Source organism: Corylus avellana, chromosome ca11, assembly GCF_901000735.1.
Source record: "Corylus avellana chromosome ca11, CavTom2PMs-1.0".
Taxonomy (NCBI): domain Eukaryota; kingdom Viridiplantae; phylum Streptophyta; class Magnoliopsida; order Fagales; family Betulaceae; genus Corylus; species Corylus avellana.
Window position 1 is genome coordinate 9,688,771 of NC_081551.1, and position 25,806 is coordinate 9,714,576.

Genomic DNA, 25,806 nt, shown 5'->3' on the forward strand with positions numbered 1-25,806 from the left:
ATTGAAAATGCTTAATTCTGCGTTGCTGCATTAAAGTGATACTTTCTATTTTATTAGGTAATTCATTTAAAGTTTCTTTAGTCTCTTGTTTGAGGTCTAAATTAACTATTGAACTTATTTGTTTTATTTCATTATCTATTTTATCTACCATGATTTCTATCGACATCAACTTAGACTCAATGTAATTATGATTAATTATTTAATTTTTTTTTTCTAGATTTTTAAAACCATGAGTGACTACTATCACTAATACTATTTAGATTAGCACAAACATTATTAAGATTATTTTCAGACTTATGTTGTATATGCAACATATGTCCATAATCATCCTTATCATGTCCTAACCATGAATTAATACATTCTATCTTATTATTATTATGTGATGTCATTCTATATTATGTGATGTCATTCGATGGCTAATAGGAAATATAGGCTTTGAAGCAAACACATGCATATGGGTGTTACTTCGGCTAGAAATGTAACAACACACAATAATAATAATCAACAAGATCTGAAATAGAATAGAACAAGATAAAATGACATAGATAATTAGATATCTTTACTTAAAGTACAAACATACCTTATGGACTTGATTATAGACTCTCACAAGTAGTAATTTACAAAAGCTCAGAGGTTTTTTTTAGGGAGAAGAAGGTTGTTGAGTTGAGTGTCCAATCATTTTATGTGGGTCGTGGTAGACTTTCCCGTTATTGTAACTATGTAAAGAGTGCCTCAAGATCTCTCAATACATAGTTCTCCTACCATTTTCTTCTTTTAAGAGAAAAATACATTTTATCTTCCAAAGTTGAACCACATTTTTTATTTTACTTCAAATGTTTAAAAATTGGCAATGTTCTCTCCTAAAGTTTCTAAAATTATCAATTTTACCTATCCATTAACAAATTCCGCCTTCTCTAATGGAATATGGCCCATGTGCGCCACACATGGATTTTTAGGAGATGAAAAGGCCAAAATGCCCCTATTTTCTTAGGGAAAAAAATTGGTGGTAGCTCAACCACCCCCATTTGAGTCAAGGGGGTGACTTGGCAATCCCCCACTAGCCGGAATGGGGGTGGCGATCCACCCTTAATTGGATAGAATAGGGGTGGCCAGACCACCACATGGGGCGCAATAGGGGCAGCCAAAACCACCCACAAAAGTTTTTGGGACAGTTTGGCCACCCCTATTTGGGCCAAGTGTCAACAGATAAAATAGAACCAAGACAACAGAAAATGCAACAAATGAAAAGAGCCCATAATAGATTGAATTTCATCACAATAATACATTTTGATATCATTTAATTGTACAACAGTTTTCCATGTATATTTTCAAATTCAAAACATAAATGTTATCTCAAAAACAAAAAAATGTAATTGTATATAAATACACAAGTAATACAATTATGTGTTATCACTATCAGCATTTCAAATTTGATTTCTAACTTGGTATCAGAGCCTCCTAATCTTAAACCACCATTTCATTTAGAATCCCTTCGCACGCAATGGCAACGTCAGACATCTCAACAACCTTTGTTCTACCCAATATTACTCCTTCGGCATCTATCAAACTTGATGAGTCCAATTATCACAATTGAATTTCTCAATTTTTACTTGTTCGTAGCCATTACAAATTCACAATTTTTACTTGTTCGTAGCCATTACAAATTCATTTTGGCTCGGTTAAATGCCATATTCACATACTTCCACCGTCTATTCTTGCTTCTAATTTTCTCGTAAAAAAGAGAAAAAATAAATAAATAAATAAAGAGAAATGCTTCTTTGTATCTTAACATCCATCTAGCATACATACTGAGTTGGCATGCTCCATCCATCCTTATATATATATATATATATATATATATATATATATTAAAAAAATATTAAAAATTAAAAAACTAATGATGAATGGAGCAGGCCAACTCAACTAAAATTGACGCAAAATAAAATAATATAAAAAGATAAAAATAAAAAGCATTTTTCAAAAATAAATGAGTCCAATAAAGAACTTCGATGCTGCTTGTCCACCGTCTATTTTTGCCAGTTATTCTGGGCAATGCCAAAATTTGCACCTTAAGGAAACTCCCATTCAAACAGGGATTTTTGTCATCGGCTTTAAAAAAATACAAAGTCATAAGTAGATATCCATACTTCAAGTTACTTTAAATAAAAAGGATTGAAATTGAATGCACAAAATATTCTCTATCCAGGGAGGCAGAAGCAGCCCTCTGCCATACACAATTTCAGTAAATTGCAAAGAGTAAAACAAAACAGCATGTACAAAAATTCAGCACAAAAACGTCATTTCACCAGTCATAAATTCCAAAATCTTAGTTACATTAGAAATTTTGACCATTGAGCTTCTTTACACTTGCAAGAATGTTTCATTTTCTCCATCAATGACTCGTATATAATAAGATATTACAGTAAAAACTTCTGACAACCTCTTAATATAGAAATACAAACATATAAATCCGTGATTAAAAATAACAAGAGACTGAAAGACCTATCTAACATGATACATGTGCTAAGATAGAAGTACAGTTACCATGAATAGCAATTGCCAAGCAACAACAACAAAGAATATCTAATCAGTATGACTCCCTCAAGCACACCCACAAGCTTAAGCAATTGCATACTTGATCGTCTCCGACTCTTCCGGCCGCCACATGGACTTCTGAACACACAGCAATCCCTCACTGTCCTTAGAGTAGGTCAAGCGGACTTCCCAGTGCATGGACTTGAGCATGTTCTCCAGCTCATTGATGGTCTCAACATTGTCACGAACTATAAGCTTTCCTTCTGGCCTGAGGATCCGATCAACCTCTGCGACTACAGCAACTAAGTTGCACCTGTAAGACCCCGCACACAATTGTAAATTAGAGCAAAACAAATCAAGCAAACAATATTTTAGTGCGAAGAAAGAGAAGTGGAGTATTATTTCTACACACCTCTTTTTAACCTTGGAGAACAGATGGTCTGCATGGAGAAGATCATAGGACCTAGGGTACGTGTTAAATGATTCACACCAATCATGATATATACCAAATAGACCTCGTTCATAAATAATGGGTAGCGTATCTGGGGAGTCTATGGAGACCACATTCATGACCCAAACGCTCAAGTCTTTCAAAGCTGCAGCAAATCTGCAAGCACAAGCAAATATCAGAAGCAAAGAGAATAAACAAAGCTTTCTCCCACCCAAACAATCGAAAGAACTAAATGCTACTCAAGAAACAAATCAATTTTGCTTACCCTCCATAAACAGAATTCATGTCCATGGCATTCCTCACATTTGACCAGTTAATCCCAATCCCATTAAGATAGGACTTGGTCACTACGTGTTTCCAGTGCTCATGATCTGCAGTAAAATCCTCAGGAGCAGTTTTACCATAAACACCGACCTGAGAACTCAACAACCAGTAAGGTGCTTTTTCCAACCTAGCTGGCCATTGCTCTGGCCATTGTGATCCACGCACTGATGCATCTACAGGCACTTTGTGCATGCACGCTTGCAACGGCACATTCCTATGCCCATCAAGCAGATAAACAGTCAATCGGTTAGCCACAGTGCTAGAAAATTATGGGTGATTCTGGGTTCTGGGTTCACATCAGACAAAATGCTTTTTTGGCAATAACTTTCAGCTAACGGGGGACACAGTTTATGTTTCTTCCCAGTCTTTTGTGCAAATTTAGGAACACCGAGAAAATGTGTTACAGAGTAGAAAACATATCACTGGGCTCATTCAGCCATAACCAGAGCATATTTCTTTTACTCCAACCAAAATGAATCTTTAGCCAACAAATCTCCAGGAAAAAGGAAATCTAAGGGTCGATTTGATAAAATTTTGAGAAGTGATTTTTGTTTTAGATTTTGAAAAGAGTTTTGAAAAAAGTAAAAATTGAAAATTGATTTGGTGGAAGATAGATTTGAAAAAAGTGTTACATGTGGGATCCACAAGCAAAAATTCGTTTGGTAAAATTTTGCATAGTGTTTTTATAAAATAAAAAATTGAATAGTGTTCCCCAAAATTTAAAAAGAACAAAAATATTGTAATTTACGCTCCACAATGGTCACTGCTGAGCCATCATTCCTACGGGGCAGCTGGACATTCCTGGCCATCGTATGCCTGTCAGAAGTTCGTTGCAGCCATCGCAAGGTGGCCAGAAGTTCATGCCAGCCACCACGGGCCCATCAAAAAGTTCATGGCAGCCACGCGGAGCTGGCGGAAGTTCATGGCAGGCACCACAAGGCCACCGGGCAACCCTTACAAAGCTGCCAGACGTTCCTAGCAGCCACCATATGGCAGCCAGAAGTTCCTGGAAGCCACCACAGGGCAACTAAAAGTTCCTAATCGTCACTGGGAGGCCATTGACAGTTCATTGCGGCCACCGCAGGGCCTTCGAAAGTTCCTAGCGGCCACCTCGAGGTTGCCGGAAGTTCATGGTGACCACAGCAGGGATGCCAGAAGTTCCTAGCAATTATTTTTAAAGAAGTGTTTTGTGTATTTTTTTTTATAACTATTTTGTGGAAAGCTATTTTTTAAAAAAACGAGTTTTGTGGTTTGTTTTGAAAAGTATGTTAGTGGTGGGGGCCACATCCAAAAATCCATTGGTTATTTGAGAGAGTTTTCTGCGTTTGAGAAGTGAAAAGACTCTTTGAAAAGTTTGCCAAGCAGACCCTTAAATTCTACATTCGATGATATAATATAACTTTCATGTGTCAACTATTGAGAAAGATTACCAGGCTGCATTTGGATCATCATGCTCTGGGCACATAGGAGGTTCACTTTTTGATCTTTTCTCATAGCACTCATTAGAAGTAGGCTTCTTAAATATAGCAGCACCTACTTTGTTTACTTTATCCTTGCTAATCGACACTAGTTCCCAGCACATTGCTTTTGTTAGATCCTTCATCGCTGCAAAATTTTCCCACAAAATGCCCAAGTTGTGAGATTCATTATCAACTCAAGCTCTGTCAAGCGATTCAGAAATAAGGGATTCAGAACCTACCACTCCATATTCCAACATCTTCAGGAAGCTTCTGATAAACTGGAGTAGCAGACCAGACAAAGAAACCACCAGGTCGCAACACACGGTTCAGCTCCAATAGAAGTTTACCACCTGCATAGAGTAATTAGAAGTTAACTTCCAAAACAAAGGGAACTGTCAAATGGACGCCAGCCAGATCACGACAATCTGTCAGAGCAGGTAGGTTCAAGACCCAAAACATCAAAATATAAATAAGATTTCAAATTTAGTAAGAGAGAAAACAGCATTAAAAAATATCAAGCTTGAATCACTTTGAGCTCATTCAATCACCACTCTCCAAATTTAACCATTGGTGTACCTTCAATGTGCCATGGAACTCTACAGCGTGCACAGTGGACAACATCAAAAACTCTACTGGGGAATGGAAGTCTCTTTGTGCCCATCACAGCAGATATACCAGGAATTCCCCTTTCAAGTGCAAATTGAACTTGGGCTTCATGTTCATCCTTTGGAGCAAATGACATAGCAAGCACGTCTCTGTCAAAGAGATAGCCTCCAAAGCTAGCAACCCCACATCCAACATCCAAAATAACACGGGAGCGTTTCCCCCAGGCAACATCAGACACAGACTGCATAAAACATGCCATTGAAATTTAGCAAAATTTGTTCAACAATGTCAAGGAAAAAAAAACTCGTTATTAACATTTTTTCCCAAGCGTTGTGAGAACTAACTAAGATTGTGTATAGCTAATTAATAACCAATCAAAAATAATGTCAAATATTTTTTTTTAAAGCAGAAAAATATATGAGAATATTTCCTAGCGGAATAAAGCTTCCTTATTTCCAGGACATGTTTTCCCCAATTCTTAATTGGTTTTGATTGCTCACAAGTTTGAGCCAACAATTATTACTTATTAGATGTAAGGTTGCTTAAATCATCATGTTTGAAAGGAAATTTTTCCAAAGCAGGGTTTCAGGGCATGGTTTAGAGAACTATGATGATATTCAGAAAGAAGCGTCATGTACCCATCAACTGTCAAAAGAACAATGAACAAATTTCTGTGTACACACTCACAAACAAGCACGCATACAATTGGTAAGAAAAATGCAACCAATTAATGTACAAAAGTTGAAGAAGCAAGAGCAGCATGAAAGGTAATATGGAAATAATGGAGTTTGATAAGTATCAAATGACTTACTTCTTGTATAAAGTCAATGTAATGAAGAGCACCATGCTTAAATTGGGTTCCCCCACCAGGAAAAGTAAGATATTCGCCAGTAACTTTCACCCAATTCTGATGTCCCTTAATTTGCGCAAGCTTGGTGTGGGGAACATTATAGTACCAGATCTGCAGGAAAGTGCTTTATCAGTTCATCTCACAAAGAAGAAGACAAAGTACAAATGAATTTGATATAATTTTATTGAGTATACCTTTTCCCTGCATTTAGGCCACTCAATTGAGCGTCTATATCCTTCAGGAAGAGAAACCAGGCAGGTGGGGGATGCTTCTGGGCAGTGCCTCTCTCGATGTTCATAATGCTTGGTACTTCTAAGACTCTTGATTGCTTGCAAATTGTCGAGGCATGGGATGTAATCAGGCCCAGCAGTGACATTGCAAACTTTCCAAGTATAACCAGTCTGTTGTGTAGATGTTTGAACCTCCTCATTCTTTGACTCTGTCGCTTGAGTTGACCAAGCCCCAACTTTAGTAGTAGTTTCATTCAAAAGCTCCGATTGAGCCCCAGAAGGAAATACCTCACTTGAACTCTGGTTTGGGGCCTGACCATTTTCCTTTTTCTCGCTGGATTTTTCATCCGACTCCTTATTATCATTTTGCTCCACCTTCTCCTCTATCTGACCATCCACCTTTTCTTCTTCCTTTGTTTCATCCAGGTTCTCTGATTTCTTCTCACTCTCACTCGAATTAGATTTCTGTTCGGTCTCATCCAAGTCAGATTTTTTCTCACCAGAGCCCTCTTCAGAATCACCTTGTCCATCAGAACCATTCTCACCTCCATCAGTTTTTGTCTCCCCACCGTCTGAATTTGTTTCTTCCTTATCTGTTTTAGTTTCCTCGATATCTTTTTTAGTTTCCTCGGTATCTGTTTTTCTTTCTCCATCTTCTGTTTCAGTATTTGATCCATCATCTGACTTAGTATCTTCATTTGGATCAGGCTTTTCCTCCGGCTTCTCTTCAAGCTTTTCCTCCGCCTTCTCTTCAGGCTTTTCCTCCAGCTTCTCTTCAGGCTTTTCCTCAGGCTTCTCTTCCAGCTTCTCCTCATCTTGGACTTTTTGTGAATTAGAGTTGCTCTCAGAATTCACATTAATGTCTCCTTTAGTTGCGTCCTCAGGCAAATCACCCGGATTATCCTCAAATTGCGGAGTATTACCCACATCCTTCTCGCTCACTCCTCCCTTCACCTCATTCTTATTCTCCTGGGGCACATCCACATTTTGCACAGGAACCACGGACGATGATGTCATCATCCAAACGCCAACCAAGCAAAGTCCCACGAAAATTACAATCGACACTGTCGAGCAGTAAGATGACGATGATCTTCTGTTGTCTACTCTAGTATATTTCCCTAACGCCATGTTTTCTTCACACAACTATTCCTGGATAATTTAAAACCTGGAAAATCAAAACATAGTCAAAACCCATCTAACAAAACTCCAACAAATCCAACAGAATTGACTTATAAGTTCAACAATCACACCTCTGTCTAACAACAAGATCCACCTAGTCTACGACATTAATAACAATAAGAAAGAATTGCCAACATGTCCAAATCTGCAACTACTAAAACCCATTAACTGCTGTACTAGATTCAAACATTTAATGATGAAAGACAACAGATTGGCCTATCAATACCAATAAATATCAAAATGATGACTATATTTAGTAGCGTTTCATAGAGCATCCATCTCAAAAGCTTAAGTTAGTAAGTGGAAAGGCTCAATTAGTACATAAATCCATGTCAAAAGTACACAAATAATCAATGCGGTAATCACCGAGATCCCAACACTATGATTCATAAATGGCATCCAAACCTTGAACTTCACAAACATACAGCCTATTCATGTTCAGATTCAAGAAATCAAGAAATGACACCTAAGAGCAGTCACTATGGACACAATACACGAGAAACTAAATAGATCTCCACCGCATCTTAGCGAAAATCGGCTGAAATAGCTGGGCCAAAGTATACGCAATAAGAAACAAACAAAATCAACGACCTTGCATTAGATCTGCATGTAATCGCATTACAACTATGGAATTCACCAACATTAGAATATGAAAATTAGGAAATCTAGCATTAATTCAGCTCAAATGCGAGTGTGATAAACACATACACACAGACAAAAAAAAAAAAGAAAGAAAGAAAGAAAAAGAAAATACAAGAATACATAATCAAAGGAATGGCAAGAGATCCAGCTATCTGAATAAACCGAATTCCAGGTACCTTTATCGGAAAAATGAGAGCAGATCTGAGTGGAGCAGAGGTAGAGGCTAGTCCTCCATTTTCTGAGAGAGGGAGAGAGAGAGAGAGAGAGAGAGAGAGATTGATTGTTGCTTGGAACAGAGAATGAATCGAAGAAGTGAATGACTATTAATAGCAAAGAGAAAGCGAGGATTGGAGTTGCTTGCTCTTCAAATTACTTCCTCCTATCCATGTATTATAAAATAATAAATTCGAAAGATTTGAGAAAGAGAGGAAGAAAGGGACGGCCTTTGATTCTTGAAGAACGCAGAGAGAGAGAGAGAGAGAGAGAGAGCCTGCCACAAGAAGGCCGTAAAATCAGTGGGGATAAATATATTTACACACGACATGGTGCAGTAAAATCGTAACTCCGCAGTAAAACAATATTAACCTCTTATTATACAATTCTTTCTCAACTGTTGTAAATATAACTAAAAGTAGGTCATATTTCACTAACAATATATGGTTTTTCAATGGATATAACTAAAAGTAGGTCAAATTTCACTAACATGATAATTCACTTCATCACATATTGATAAAGTATAACGTTTGCTTAGTTTTTAAGTTTTCATGATAATTATGAACCGTAATGATGGCCTTCACCTTATTCAATATAAAATTTGGTGCATAATTTGTATAAAAATTACAACACATATGCCGTAATTTAGATTCTGTTAAAAAAATTACAACACATATACCTTTATGCACAATGTCCATAAGGTAACCATAAGCTGATACAAAATAAATTTGGACTTTTAATAAAGGGAAAATTACAGTTTATCACTTTAAAGTTGACAGCGTTTTTCAATTTGAACACCAAAGTTTTAATTTTTACAATTTTACCAATTGTATCAAAAACTTCCTATATTGCCCCTACTTTTTATTTTTTTATTTTTTATAAAAAAAAAATTAAAAAAAAATTCAGGGTGGCCGTAGCCACCCATTTGCTCATCTGGCCAATTTTGCACCCTTAAATTTTTTTTTTTCATAAAAAAAAAATAAAAAAAATTAGTGGCAATATGGGAATTTTGGGATAATATTGGTCGAATTGAAAAAAAAAATTGAAACTTTGTGGAGGTGGATTGCAAAAATTGAAACTTTGATGTTTAAATTGAAAAACGATGTCAACTTTGGGAGGATAAACTTTGGAGTCGATATGAACAATTGATAGACAGTGCAAAAATTGTATTAAAAAGTATACAATTTTGACGCGTGAGACACATCAAACAAGAAGTAAATTCAACAACTTACTACCTTGCAAAAACAGCCACAAATCAATAACAAATGAAAGTTTATCCCAAATCCATCTTAGATATTATACTTAATGAACAAATTGTTTCATCTTGATATATTAACTAAAGTCTTAAAGCTTTACTTTAAAAAATAATAATAATAATGTTAATGTGCAACTGATAGTGACGGTAATATAAATAGTATTACGGCTAATACAAAACGACGTGAAACATACAGCCGATCCACTATCTAAAGAAGAAGAAATCGAAGCACCGACTCAAGTAAGACAGCCACTGCAAGCGACATTTATGCCATTGTAATAGATTATTAATTGGTCCAAGCCATCCACGCAAGAGTCAAAATCGATCGTTACTGTTCATCCATCACAGATCTAAGACCATAACAGTGATGGTATGAGAACTCAAAAAGGAAAACAAAAAATTATATCTGGATTAGAAGATTAATATTATGTTTTTTATATTAAGGGTTAAATACTCTTTTGCCAAATAATTCTAAAAGTCTCTCTTGTGTTCATCTTAAGTCTCTCTAAGAATGACGTGACTATTAAAATCATTATTTGATCAAAATTCAATAATAATCAATTACACGTCCAATTGTGATTTTAATAGTCATATCATTCTTAAAGAGACTCAAGATGAACATAAGAGGGACTTGTAGCATTACTTCTCTTTTGCCCCTAGCGTTTCAATACTTTATTTTTTTTTTCCTTTTAAGGTTTCATTTTTATCACTAGAGTTATATGTGATTTTCATAAAGATCAAGACAATACTTCTGTTAAAATTTCATTCAAAACTTAACAGAATGCCATGTCAACACCAATCAAAAGTCGCCACAATACTTTATTTTTTTTTCCTTTTAAGGCTTCATTTCTATCACTAGAGTTATATGTGATTTTCATAAAGATCAAGACAGTACTTCTGTTAAAATTTCATTCAAAACTTAACAGAATGTCATGTCAACACCAATCAAAAGTCGTCACATGTCATCTTGATATATTTTTTGAAAAAATTATATTTTTTTAAAAAATATAATTATATGAAATTATATAATTTTATATTATATATAATTTTTTATATATTTTTTAAATTATAATTTTTTTTTTTCTGAGGATCTAGGGTCTTATTTCATTGGAAACAAAAATAATAATAAAATAACAAAATGAAAATACAAAAAAATAAATAAAAGAGCAGGCCATGCAAACACGTTCAATCATTTCTCTTATTAAAAATGATTGAGTGCTGGCTTTAATTAGTGAATGTCGGTGCAAGAGAATTTTCCGTCAGGAAGACCGCAAGACGCGCCATGTGCCTGAATTAAACCAAACACCGACTAATGATAATAAAGACGAATCTAGAAAAAAACAAAATTTATATGACAAACACTAATTTCCGACTTTTACTCGAGAGAGATCATCCAATTGCCGACAGCTCCATTCCTGGGTCCCGCTAAGCGTGATTGTTGGAAATTTGACTGGGCCCGGCAGCATCATGTACCGTCACCATGATGATCTTACGGTTCTAAATGTCTACGCTGGTGTACGCAAATATAACTCAGACGCGCCGTTCGCTGCCTTCTACAATTCCTAATTTCCTAGGATCCAGATCCTGTGAGGTTTTTTTTTTATTTTTTATTTTCGAGCAAATAAGGCAAGGTAAATGAATAAAAAACTGAAAAAGGGTTTCGCACCTCAACAACAAACTCAAAACAGTAATAAAAAACTGAAAAAGGGTTTCGCACCTCAACAACAAACTCAAAACAGTAATACAATGCAAAAAATATAAATAAATAAGAAATGGGCCAAAAAATGCTTGGTCCTCTGAATCTTGGTTAACAGACCAAGAAATGACACGATCAAAGTAATGTTTTAAGTAAACCAAAGATCTAACTAACTTTGAAACAATAACATCCTACAAAAGGAAGCCGATGAAAGGAGCAGATCCCCGTGAGGTTGGGAAGAGGTGCGATAAACTAACAGAAATTATCTTCTACTACTTGAGGACGGTGAGCTTATGGTGAACCTCATTGCGATTTACTGTTTGACCGTTGGATTCTAGGCTATGCACAAATTTTGGGTGCACCGTGCATGGATGCCATCTTGATCAGCTTGGAGCAAAATATGTACAAACTGAAACTCAAGTGAGATACTTACAAAAGAATTAAGGGCGGGTTTGGCAAAACATTCCTCTCTTTTACCTTTTTTTTTTTTTTTTTTTTTTTTTTTTTTTTTTGTTTTCTTTCTTTTCTTTTTCTATTATCAAACAATTTCCTTCGCTCTTTTCTCACCAAAAAAAATAAATAAATAAATTGTTTCACTTTTATATCATATCAATTTTCGTATTGCTATTCAAACAAATACCCACAACAAAACTTTTAAACAAATAGTCCCTTAGTGCTTGCAGAAGTGTTTGTTTTTTTTTAGCTTGTAAGAGCATGTTTGAAATTATATTTAAAACATAGAACTTTTAACTTAAAAAGCGTTTTTTAACAAAATCTTTATTTTTAAATTTTTGCCAAAAGTGGGTTTTGGTCATTTTTATGCTTTTTAAACCTTTAAAATCGCTTTTAATTTTTTGAACCAAACGAATACTTTTTTCTTTAAACGGACTTTTTGAATATTAAACGCACTTTTGAGCCCATCAAACACAATTCCAAACAGGCCTTAAGTCTGGATAGTGCTTGCTTTTGTAACACCCTCCATAAGCTCCTTGCATAATTCAGCCTTGTCGGTCATGCAGTGCTTGCATATAAACTCTCCATATTTTACAAAAGAAATGAAGAAGTAATATGGTATAATTCTAATAACAATCATTGATATTTTAATACAGAGAAATTATAAAAAATAAAAAATAAAAAAAATAAAAAATAAAAAATAAAAAAAAATAAAAAATAAAAAAATAAAAAAAATAAAAAATAAAAATAAAAAATAAAAATAAAAAATAAAAAAAAAAAAAAATACAGAGAAATTATGCTATATATATATACTAGTTGGAAGGCACATGCTTGAATCCCTGTGTACAACAAAAAGAACTCTATGTACGAGTTAATCTCAATGGCACATACAAAAAAGAGCATATGGTTTTGTTCTTAATCTACTAATCAGGGGCGGAACTAGGATTTTTGGATTGGGGGACGAACTTATATAATACATAAATATATAGATATATATAGTCTTTATTTATAGGTATGTTTGTGCGTGTTTATGCTAAATAAAAACAAAGAACTCTTAAATTTAATTTCATATTAAATTGTACGCTATTACAAAAGTTGCATGTCTATAGAATCATCGTAGAAAAGATCAAGAGAACTTTCTTTTCGAATACACAAGTTTCATATTTTGCTATAGACATGTACAAAAAAACAAAAAAACAAAAAAAAAAAATCCAAAAAAAGAACATTTCTCCTTTAAATTACGCTCGACGACGATCGCTAATGGAATAAAATTCATCCATTATCATCTCTGAAGTGAAAATTCTTAGCAATTTTTTTCTCAGTATAAACTACCAATTGGTCTACAAGAAACTCATCTTCTATTCATGTACGTAATCTAATCTTTATAAGTTTCATGACATAAAAAGCTCGTTCTACAGTCGCAATAGAAACAAGGAGAGTCAACACTAGGCGAATCAATCTGTCAATCAAAGGATAAATCTTTGACTTTCTTGAAAATGTCAATCCTCTGCATAATTCAGATAATGTAAATATATTTTGAAAATCTTGATGAAGCATAGCAAGGATAAATCGGCTACTTCGAAAGAGCCATGATCTCTAATGGTTACTTCGAGGGAGCCTTAACCTCCAAAACAAAGTAAATTATATTATAAAACAATAATCAGCTCATATCTGTTTATTGATAGTCTCTCCTTTAAATAGAAGAATAGTTACATAGAGCAATAGAAGACCTGATTTGGCGAGGACTAGGATTCTATTTTATTTCATGCTAAGACCTTTCCATATTGGATTCTGATTTGTGTAGAATTAGAATCAACCTAGGACTAGGAGATTTACTCTCCTTATTGGACTCTAACACGACATCGGACAATATCAAATAATTATGATTATATCACTTTGGCACATCAAGCTTATAATGCTACAATTGAAACTTCTTAGTTAACTTGCATATATCATCAATCTTAAATGATTTGTATACATCTTTAGAGCTTAAAGCGACGCTAAGAATGAGGAATTCCACAGCCAACTCACTAAATCTATTTTTCAATTCTTGTAATTGGAAGTTTATTGCAACAGTAAATATATCAACTCTAAAATAATGCTCCACCGTTGTTGGAGACCCTTCATCTTAACGATGAGATCTACTTTGAGCTCTAGTATAATGAGCATTCATAATAGGAATATCAATATCATTTTCTTCACAAAATGATTTAACAGTAGCAAGCAAAGGCTCCCACCCGTCATCACTCCTCGTTTCAATGGGTGATTGTGTAGTTGAAACTTGACTCATGGCATTTAAAATGTCTAGGGATTTTTGTTGCAAAGTTTGGCAAAGCATGTTAGTGAGTCACATAATTTCTTTTATCAAATGCAATATCAAAATAAATTCAAATGATGTTAATATCATGTAAGCCGCTTCAGCATCACCACATTGAGAATAATTAGCTCCCTCCTTTGAGATCTTGTTGATAACTGAACAAGTTGCACCAAACATTGTTATCATGCTACAAATAGATTGATAATGAGATGACCATCAAGGATCTCTAAGTCGTTGCAAAGTATCAATTTGGTTTGCCCCCATTCCAGTCTCAATTACATTAGAAGCAATCAAAATTTCAATTTCATGAGCGTAAATAGATTGCAATTCATCATGACGTTTAGAAGAACCCCCAACAATATTAATAATTGAAGCCAACTGGATAAAGAATTAATGAATATGATTGGATTCTCTAGATGCTGCAACTAAAGCTAATTGTAGTTGTAACCTATTCCATTCACCACGCATATTACTACCTCCATCATATCCTTGGCCTCGAATATTCTCGATTCGGTGGTTGTAACGAGAAAGAATAACACATATCTCATTTTTCAAAGATGATGCAGTAGTATCTTTTACATGCACAATATTAAAGAATCACTCCCTAATAAAACCATCTTTATCAATAAACCTCAAAATAATAACCTCAAAATAATAGCCATTTGCTCATTTTTTTGATTCATCCCAAGCTTCATCAACGAGAATGCAAAATTTGGCATTCCCAATTTCTTTTTGAATCGCATCCCATACTTTATTTGCAATGATATGTAGCATTTCCATTTGAATTTTATGTGATGTAAATTTGGCATTTTTTGGAGCATTTTTCAAGACAAGTCCAGCAACATCATCATTATAGCTTGCTAGGAGCTTGTAGTGACCCAAATAATTAACTAAGCTCAAGTATCTTAGTTAGAGAGTTAATTTGGGTTTTGGGTCACTAGGAATAGCTGGGAGGGCATTTTGGAAAATTTGGACTTTCTGATCATACATACACATGGAGGACCACGCGGATGTACGCCTACAAATAGTACACAGACGTACGCATGTGGACCACCCGAACGTACACTGACTTTTGGTTGACCATTGGTTAATGCATGTACATACGATGCAGCCTTTGGTCCTATGGGTAAACAGTACGCGAACGCACGCCCCAATAGTACTATACGTATTCCGCTTTTCAGAACAGCCCTGCAGTGCTCACAGCTTTTTCCTGCCTATAAATACCCTACCCCCTCGACTTTTATGCTCCATTTTTGCCCCTGAACCCTCTGGAGACCCTGTGTGAGTGATCTTGTAAGTTTATGAGTTCTTGAAGGAGAAGAGGTGGTTTCTTGGAGGTTTTGCTTCAAGGAGGTAACCTTCTTTGCGTAAGCTTTCTCTTTAGTTGTTATATTGCTTCTCTAGACTAGCTTAGTTGTTGGTTTGAGCCTCTAACTAGGTTATGCCTTTAATCTTTGTTTAAGTTTGGTTTAGCATTTCATCTTTGTTGAGCGGATTTTCTTGAGCATTGGAGGTATTATTTTGAGATAGGAGGTCCTAGAAATATTTTTGGTAGCTTTAAAACGAGTTTGGGAGGATAGCAAGATGTTTGGAACAAATAAGGTTCTACCTAAACCTTCTAGGTGGATGTACAACCAAGATCCTGGACGTACGGCCGGCCAGAAGCGTTCCAGGGAATGTCATTTTGGCCAGTTGTCCGATAGCCTATATTTCCATGTTCTAGGTTCGTTTCAGTTGGACTTAGTACTAATAGAATGTTTTTCACAGATTTGGAGAACCTAGATCGTTTAGAGGAGTACTTGGAGAACTTGTTTGCCCCAGGTGAGTTTTAACTCACATAATGCTTGCCCTTTATTTTCTCACATCGCACGACTATTTTGTGTACCAAAACATGCATATTTACAACTCCCACAATATACACTTTGTGGCACATGAACTCTATCATTTGTGAAAATGTGCTACTTAAGAAGATAATAACATTAAGATTTGTAAAAGCATGCATGTAAAATACGGATAAGGCTAATTGCATCATATAACATGGTACACTGGTACGTGTGGGATAACGGCCATGGATTTATTATACATGTTAACTTTATGGTCAAATGTGTATGTTGTTACATGGGCCTTGGATCCAATGATTATTTCATGACCAGCGCAGGTTTAATGAGCGGTTACTACACTATGTACATCATTAGTAAGGTGGGCCACCCGAGGTCGGACTCGGTCGGGCTGCTAGTATTATGGACTGTAGCGTACAATGTTCGGGGCACCAGCATTGTATTACAGGTCCCTCGAGATAGCGCCAACCCTACTGAGAAGGGGTAAAATCTTAGGTAGACCATACAGTTGAACTATCACTGTTACTCATAATTATAAGTATGTATTATATCTATATTGCATCCACGAATAACTGTCACATCTAAACTGTTGCATTCTTTACCAAATGGAGTTCATCATTAAATGGTATGGATATTGTGTGCATTATTACTCACTAAATCTTCAAAGACTTACCCCTTTTATTCTTTCCCCTCCATTATGTATAAATTACGTGGTCTAGCTAGCATAGAGGGAGATGTTTATGGACCAGACTTGGGTGATTGTTCAAGATTTGATTAGAGTCATTTTTTAAGATGTGGATCCAGTGTACCCGAAATCCATGTGGGATGATGGACGAACCACATAGGCAGGCATCATAGAGATCGTTATCGCGTTGGCATTACTCACGATTATGCGTTAATTTTATTACCTTATTTCCAGAAATTTATATTTTGGGATGTAATATTTTGATGGTCGGTCTATGACCAGCACATTGTATGACCTATTTATATTATGATGTTTCATCATTAGTCTGATGATTGTATGTGTGGAATTTAGTTGTTGCTTTCTATTCTTGTAGTTTAAAAGTCTTTGTTGTATTCTCTCGGTTAGGAGAGATAATGATCCCTGAGTCTTGTCCCGTGAAGAATGTAGGCTGGAAGACGAACCATAGAGTTAATTAACAGTTAATTGATTTTCACAGGGCATTACAGAGCTTTATCAATTTAATGAAGTTACCTTAATTTTTCGATTTAGTGCTTTCATCGTGACCTCTAAAGGTACATGCTTGGAATGCTAGTGTTATGTGCTAAAATATTCATATTTTAGCCCATTGATTTACACTTGTTAATTTCTTAGTCTTGTTATTTTGTGTTATTTTATTTTCTTTTTGTGTTTTCTGTGTTTTTGTAGGTCATGGAAGAAAATGAAGCATTTCTAGAAATCTCAGGCTTAAAGGGCAATTTGGAAAAAAAAAAAAGGGCTAGAAGTTTTGGATCAAGCACAAGCATCCAGATGCAGTGCGATCGAGCGCACTACACCTAGGCTCGAGCGCATCAGCGCTCGAGCGCCCAAGCCAAGGAGCGAGCGCAACATGTGATCGTGAGCAAGAAGAAGGCTTGAGCGCATATGCGCTCGAGCGCCCAACACAGAAGATCGATCACACAACTGCAATCAAGCGCACTCATATGCTGAAAAAAAAAAAAAAAAAAAAAAAAAAAAAAAAAAAAAAAAAAAAAAAAAAAAAAAGGACATGTGGCTAGACTCCTTTTCCTCATCAAACTAGGTTTTCCAAACTTAAACATACGAGTTTACGTGAGACCTCTCTGCATCATCCAAGTAAGTACACCCTTCCCTTTGAAACTCTTGTGCCTACTAATACTACTCTTGTCCCTTCTACTATCAAGGCACTAGAATTGGAGCTGAAGCAGTTACCAGAACATCTCACATATGCTTACTTGGGAGAGAACCATATACTACCTGTTATAGTTGCTGCAAACCTAAGTTTTGGGGAAGAGGAGAAGCTATTGAGAGTTCTTAGAGAGCATAAAACTGCGTTAGGATGGACTAGTGCCGACATCAAAGGCATAAGTCCGGCCAAGTGCATGCAACAAATCTTCCTTGAGGATGAAGCAAAGCCAACTAGGGATGCACAAAGAAGACTCAACCTGTATGAAGGAGGTAGTCAAGGTTGAGGTTTTGAAATTGTTGGATGTTAGCATTATCTACTCCATCTCAGACAGTAAATGGGTAAGTGCAGTTCAAGTAGTGCTGAAGAAGAGTGGGATCACAGTGGTGAAAAACGAAGAAGATGAGCTGGTACCTACAAGAATAACCATTGGTTGGAGGGTATGTATTGACTACCGAAGACTGAACAAGGTGACCCGAAAAGATCATTTTCCTCTGCCCTTCATTGATCAAAAGCTAGAGAGGTTAGCTGGCCATAGATATTACTGCTTTCTGGATGGATACAGTGGCTACAACCAAATTGCAGTAGCACCAGGAGACTAAGAAAATACCACCTTCACTTGTCCTTTTGGCACATTTATGTACAGACGGATGCCGTTTGGACTATGCAATGCACCCACCACCTTTCAAAGATGCATGTTGAGCATTTTCTCAAACATGGTGGAGAAATTTATTAAGGTTTTTATGGATGATTTTAGTTTTTTTGGCTCTAATTTTGATGAATGCCTCAATCATCTGAAGATTGTCCTCAAAAGGTGTGAAGAATGCAACTTAGTGCTTAATTGGGAAAAGTGCCACTTTATGGTACAAGAAGGCATTGGGCTGGGTCATGCCATTTTCAGCAAGGGCATTGAGGTAGATAAGGGCGAAATTGACATCATCTCCAAACTCTCTCCTCCTATGACGGCCAAGGATGTAAGAAGTTTTCTGGGCATGCCTAGTTCCATAGAAGATTCATTAAGGATTTCTCTAAGATCTCTAGACCCCTCTGTGCACTACTAGCCAAGGATGTCAAGTTTGAATGGGCTGATGAATTCATGAATGCTTTCAACATATTGAAAATTTTGCTCACATCTGCACCAATAATGATGGCACCTGATTGGAACCTTCCATTCGAGCTCATATGTGACGCCAATGACTTTGCCTTGGGAACTGTCTTAGGTCAAAGAGTCAATAAGGTACCTCATGCTATCTATTATGCTTCTAGAACCTTAAATGATGCTCAGCTAAATTATTCTACTACTAAGAAAGAATTGTTTGATGTCATATTTGCTTTGGAGAAGTTTAGGTCATACTTGATTGGTTCTAAAGTTATTGTATTCACTGACCATGCCGCTTTGAGATATTTGTTTGCTAAGAAAGATGCAAAGCCTAGATTGATCAGATAGGTACTTTTATTACAAGAATTTGACCTTGAGATTAGGGACAAAAAGGGTAGTGAGAATGTGGTGGCGGATCACCTATCCAGGTTATTTCCTGATGAAGAAGGAAATGAGCTTCCTTTAAGTGAAAACTTTCCAGATAAGCAGTTATTATAAAATAGATGTCCAACTTCCATGGTATGCAGATATTGTTAATTATATAACTCCTAAAGTTTTTCCTTTAGGAATGTCTAGTCAGGAAAGGAAGCGGTTGATGTCTATGTCTAGACAGTACCATTGGGATGACCCTTATCTTTTCAAATTCTGCCTTGACCAAATCATCCAAAGGTGTGTGCCATAGGAGGAGCACATGAGCATATTATAGCATTGTCATCAATTTGCCTGTGGAGGGAACTTTGGAGCTAAAAGAACAACACTTAAGGCATTACAATCTGGTTTTTATTGGCCTAATGTGTTTAAAGATGCTGTTGGGTTTTGTGGTTCTTGTGATAGATGCCAGAGGACAGGTACATCTCATCTAGAACTCAGATGCCATTGCAAAACATTCAAGTGGTAGAGTTCATTGATGTGTGGGGTATTGACTTCATATGCCCATTTCCTAACTCATTTGGTTATTTATATGTTCTTGTGGGTGTGGATTATGTGTCTAAATGGGTCGAGGTTGTCCCCTCAAAAACTAATAATCACAAAGTTGTTGTGAAGTTCTTGCAGGACAACATCTTTACTAGGTTTGGGACTCCAAGGGCAATAATCAGTGATGGAGCTAGCCACTTCAATAATCAGGATTTTGCTTACTTGATAAAGAAATATGAGATCACACATAAAGTTGGCACTCCATATCATCCTCAAACCAGTGGTCAAGTGGAGATAAGCAACAAAGAGATCAAAAGCATCCTAGAAAGGACAGTGAATACCAGTAGGAAGGATTGGTTTTTGCGCTTGAATGATGCATTATGGGTCTATAGAACTGCATACAAAACCCCTATTGGCATGACCCCATATAGGTTGGTCTTTGGGAAGGCGTGTCACCTACCAGTGGAGTTGGAGCATAGAGCGTACTAGGCCATCAAGAAATTCAACTTTGACATGAAACAAGCAGGTGACAAGAGAAAGCTGCAACTGAATCAACTTGAGGACTTGAGGCGTGATGCATATGAGAACGCCAAGCTCTACAAGGAAAGAACCAAGGCATATCATGATAAGCAACTGGTCAGGAAGGAGTTTCATATAGGATAGAAGGTGTTGATCTATAATTCAAAGCTAAGACTCTTCCTTGGTAAGCTCAAGTCTAGATGGTTTGGTCCTTGCATTGTCACCAATGGGTTCCCTCATGGAGCAGTGGAGGTTCATAGCCCAAAAAAGAATTAGATATTCAAGGTGAATGGACATAGAGTGAAGCCATACATTGAAATGAACTTTGCACCAAGAGATGAAGATTTGGCACTCTACTCTATCTAATATGCAGAATTACCACGAGTGTTTGAGCCACATTCAGTGGAACTCAAATGCATCTCCCCAGAATAGTAGTACTGAAGCTACTACCAACAGTCTGGCTGAAGACATTAAACTTAGCACTCGTGGGGTTGAATATCCTTTTTATTTTTGTTGGTTGTTTATTTTTATTTTTGTTTGTTTTCCTTTTAATTTTAGTAGTTTGTTTTTCAGGGATAAGTGTGCCTGTATTCAAGTTTGAGGGGGATGCTATGAGCCATACCTGTTCCAGTCAGTTTTTCCATCTCTCGGGTAAGATCTTTCCATGTTATACACACATTGAGGACAATGTGTAATTTAAGTTTAAGGGGTATGGGAGACACTTTACACACACACACACACACACACATACTTTGTCCCTACATTTTTGAAAAAAATGCATGTTCATGTTTGTCTTAAAATTTTGGTTGATCTGAAAAAAAAAAAAAAAAAAAAAAAAAAAAAAATTGTGATTTTCATTGGTGAGCTTAAAATTTTGAACACATGATCTGATGATAGAGTTTTAAGTTTGGTTACTTACTTTAGGCATATGAGAATTCACATGTTTGATCTGATCCGACACAAGCACATTAGCACATAATTTGTGGGGTATAACATGAGAGTCTGTTGTGTATGTTTTAATGTCTTGAGGAAGCTGGGAGACTTGTTAGGTGGATACTTTGGCATAATAATAAAAATAAAATAAAAAATAATAATATGATTGCAACATCCCAGTCCCATACTGGAAAGATGAGAAGAAGCCCACATAGAGTGGGTAGTTTATAAAGATAGTCATGGGTGCTAAGTTCCACACTGCCTAGTTACTAGGTAAAACTAGTGTGACGTCCCACATCGCCTAGGTATGGAGATGAGGATGTGCTTAAATGTATACTACACCCTTAATGACAACAACGCGTTTTAAAGCCGTGATGGTCATGATCCCATCAGAATTCCGCAGTTAAGCGTGCTTCTGCTGGAGTAGTACCAGGATGGGTGACCTCCTAGGAAGTCTGGTCCGAGGGGAGCCAAAAGCGGACAATATTGTGTGTCATTGGGGTGGGATGTTACATATGGTATCAGAGCCATTGCCTAGCCTGAGATGGGGGGAGCATGCACAAGCCCATGAAGGTCGCTAGCGGGCGCTCGCTGGGGCGGACGCCAAGAATGGGTTAATCCCATGAGGGTTGCCAGCGAGGACGCTGGGTCCTAAGAGGGGGTGATTGTGACATCCCACATCGCCTGGGTATGGAGATGAGGATGTGTTTAAATGTATACTACACCCTTAATGACAGCAACACGTTGTTGAGACCGTAATGGTCATAATCCCATCAGAACTCCGCAGTTAAGCGTGCTTCTGCTGGAGTAGTACCAGGATGGGTGACCTCCTGGGAAGTCTGGTTCGAGGGGAGCCAAAAGCGGACAATATTGTGTGTCATTGGGGTGTGATGTTACAACTGGGCTTTATAGTAAATTATAGGGAAACTCCAAATTGACTAGTCATTTTGGAGTAATAGCGCAGATGTGGCTAGCGCTTTTTCCTAGGTCGTTACAAGTGGTATCAGAACCACCTACTAATGCCATGACATATGGTATTAGAGCACTGCATGACGTGGCCTTGACGAGAACGTCAGGAATTTAAGAGGGGGAGTTTGTAACACCCCGGTCCCATATTGGGAAGATGAGAAAAAGCCCACATAGAGGGATTTGGCTTACATGCTGTTATTAAAATAACAGCATGTATGCTGTAATTTAATCAACGGTAAAGATTGAATTTTTCAAAATATCTTTTCATTTTTTCTCTCCTATTAAATGCTTCTAAAAGTAAGTCAACTTTAAAATTTAATCTTGATCGTTAATTCAACTACAGCATGCATGCTGTTATTTTAATAACAGCATGTAAGCCGGATCCCACATAAAGTGGGTAGTTTATAAAGATAGTCATGGGTGCTAAGTCCCATATTGCCTAGTTAATAGGTGAAACTGGGATTTATAATGAATTCTAGGAAAACTCCAAATTAACTAGTCCTTTTGGGGTAATAGCGCAGATGTGGCTAGCGCTTTTCCCTGGGTCGTTACAAGTGGTATCAAAGCCACCTACTAACTCCAGGACATGTGGTATTAGAGCACTACATGATGTGGCCCTGACGAGGACGTCAGAAATTTAAGAGGGGGAGTTTGTAACACCCCGGTCCCATATTGGGAAGATGAGAAGAAGCCCACATAAAGTATGTAGTTTATAAAGATAGTCATGGGTACTAAGTTCCACATTGCCTAGTTACTAGGTAAAACTGGGCTTTATAATGAATGCTAGGGAAACTCCAAATTGACTAGTCCTTTTGGGGTAATAACGTAGATGTGGCTAGCTCTTTTCCCTGGGTCGTTACAATGATGATCATTGATAAACTTCTCACTAAGTAACTGGACCTCTTGCCTCAGTAAGCAATGAGTGTTCACGTCAAAATGTGAAGAATTTTGATTTGGTTAATGTTATGGTTAGTTTGGTTTCGTAGCCTTTTTTTACTCGAGTTAGTAAGTCCTTAGGGGTGTCTTTACACCTAATGCCCTAAAACCATCTGGTTTAGGAATCATTGACTTAGGATCAATTAAAAAGCTTAAGGGAATCAACACTGCACAGCCTAACCAAAAAGAAGAAAAAAGAAAGTTATGCCATGGTTTTTCATTCTAATAGGGATTTCAATGAACTTTGAGATATTGAGACATTGCACATTAGAAATCATTAGAAGCTTCATAGTTATGTGCTAGTTCACTTTACACTGTTTCGAACTTGTGATGTCTAAGCCTGTCTTTTGTAAGTAATTAGATTTTAAAATTCCAATTCATTGAGAAGATAGAGCTTATCCTTTTAAGTTTGCTAATGAATGAAAATTATGGTTTTGAGTGATACTTCAATTTTTGGATAACATGAACTTTGCATAATGTTTGTGGGTAACATTCCTGGAAAACCTTCATGAGACTTTACTCGTCCTCTAGGGAATGCCTAGGGTTTAAAAGGCCTGTTGCATACGCTAAATGCAATCGTACATCCCACGAAAGATGGATTTATTTTTTTGTTCTCTGTTTTTCATTTTGTTTTTAGTTTCATATTGCTAAGGGAATATCAATATGTAAGTTTGGGACTAGCAATATGTAAGTTTTAGCCCCTTAATTTACACTTGTTAATTTCTTAGTCTTGTTATTTTGTGTTTTTTTATTTTCTTTTTGTGTTTTTTGTGTTTTTGTAGGTTATGGAAGAAAAGGAAGCATTTCTAGAAGTCTCGCGCTTAAAGGGAAATTTGGGAAAAAAATGCTAGAAGTTTTGGATCAAGCACAAGCATCCAGACGCAGTGCGATCGAGTGCTAGCCATTGAACACTATCTATAGAGGTTTTGAGCCGCAACTGATTATTCTTTGTTTCTTGTAATATTTGTATTTCAACTAACTTGTCAATATGCCCTGACTGATTCATTAGATCCTCACAACATTTCATAACAATTTTATGTGGTGAATTTGGATCTTTCCCCACATGTCTCATTAAAGAACTATTCATCTCATCACTTTTCTTTTTCAAATTGTTAAAACATTTCCCTGTAAATGCATCTAATCCTGGACGACATGTTGGTTTCTTAGCAAAAACATAGCATTGAAGACAAAACATAACATCCTTTGATTCTGAGTACTCCAACCAAGTTGAGTATGTCTTAAACCAAAAGGTTTGAAATCGGCGACGATTATTACCCGTTCTGAGCTTAGCATTCAATTGGAATTTGGAAGAAAGCTTAAGTAGTGAGCAATCTAGTATTGTCAGCTTACATGTTTTATAATAAATTGTAAATTGTAATGACCTTATAATATGCAATTGGTAGCTAAGAGTGGAGTTAAGTCACATGACTATGGTCCATGGATGAGAATGAGACGCCAAAAGTAGAGAAAAATAGACTCAAAGTAGATAAAAAATTTTTTAGAAAAGTGTCCTCCAGCTATGACCTATCATAGACTCAAAATAGATAAAAATAAAAACTGAAAGAAAGGCATCTGTGTTTACATTCAGTATACATTTATCACATCTAACACGTAAAATTGTACCAAAAAAAAAAAAAGAAGGTGAAAAAGGGGAAACGAGGGACAAGCCTAAGAGTAATGATCTCCATTCTCCAAGTTGATTATCTTCTTCTCTTTTTTTTTTTTTTTTTTTTTTTTTAATTAAGTTCATAATCTTTTGCGTTGCTACCAAAATTCACAAAACTCAAAGGGAAATAAAGGCACCGACTCACCAACAACAAAATTAAATAAAAATAACAACAAACAATAATACATGTAACATGTGGTGTGACACAGACTCACCAAACAACAAAGTAACAAACAACGACAAAATTTTTTTTAAAAAAAAATTCTAAGATTATGATGCGAATTGCCTTGCGGATATGTGTTTTTGTTGAGGTTTTTAATAATTTTTTATTTAGCAAAAAAAAAAATGAAGAAAAAAAAAATTCGATCTATTAAGAGAGTTTGATCTTTTTCCTTAATGGAAAAGAAATCATAGGATCTATCATGGTGAGAATTATAAGGAAGAACTAAATAGCCTTGTATAGGAAAGAGGATCACCCATCACTTAGAAGAAACAAATATATATAGAAAAACAGGATCACCCATTTTATATGCTTGACAGGTGTTCAATTATTATCCAATTCACACACATGTTAAGAAACAAGAGAATTTGGTTAAGAGTTGTGTTAGAGATAAATTATTATCCAATTCACAAAGTGGTGTGGCACGGACTCACATCACTCACCAAACAACAAACAACAAAGTGACAAACTTCCTAAAAAAAAAAGAAAAAACAAAAGAAGGCATCCGCCTATCCCTTTCTAAGCTTTCTCAGTTTCTCTTTCTTTCTCTCCCTCTTATTTTTTTCAGCCTTTTATTCTCTGGGTGTCTTCTTTATTCTCCTTTGAGTCTTTTG

At 36.2% G+C, this 25,806-nt stretch overlaps 1 protein-coding gene across 1 annotated transcript; it reads right to left on the minus strand.

The window, feature by feature from the left end:
• Positions 1 to 2,378: 2,378 nt before the first annotated feature.
• On the minus strand, positions 2,379 to 8,760 carry LOC132165402 (probable methyltransferase PMT26). Its single transcript, XM_059575944.1, has 9 exons — positions 8,454 to 8,760; positions 6,421 to 7,621; positions 6,188 to 6,337; positions 5,347 to 5,617; positions 5,010 to 5,120; positions 4,741 to 4,915; positions 3,252 to 3,524; positions 2,948 to 3,142; positions 2,379 to 2,848 (listed from the first exon to the last, which is right to left on the minus strand). The coding sequence occupies exons 2-9, from the start codon at positions 7,582 to 7,584 to the stop codon at positions 2,620 to 2,622; spliced, it is 2,568 nt and encodes an 855-aa protein (XP_059431927.1). The 5' UTR covers positions 7,585 to 7,621; positions 8,454 to 8,760; the 3' UTR covers positions 2,379 to 2,619.
• Between the last annotated feature and the right edge of the window lie 17,046 nt (positions 8,761 to 25,806).

What these genes read in the sequence shown, in the direction of transcription:
- LOC132165402 (XM_059575944.1), bottom strand. Translation starts at nt 7,584, where the DNA reads ATGGCGTTAGGGAAATATACTAGAGTAGACAACAGAAGATCATCGTCA. An exon ending in AGATGTTGGAATATGGAGTG is followed by an intron (nt 4,916 to 5,009) that starts GTAGGTTCTGAA and finishes AAAATTTTGCAG; the next exon opens with CGATGAAGGATCTAACAAAA. An exon ending in TTCTCCAAGGTTAAAAAGAG is followed by an intron (nt 2,849 to 2,947) that starts GTGTGTAGAAAT and finishes GGGGTCTTACAG; the next exon opens with GTGCAACTTAGTTGCTGTAG.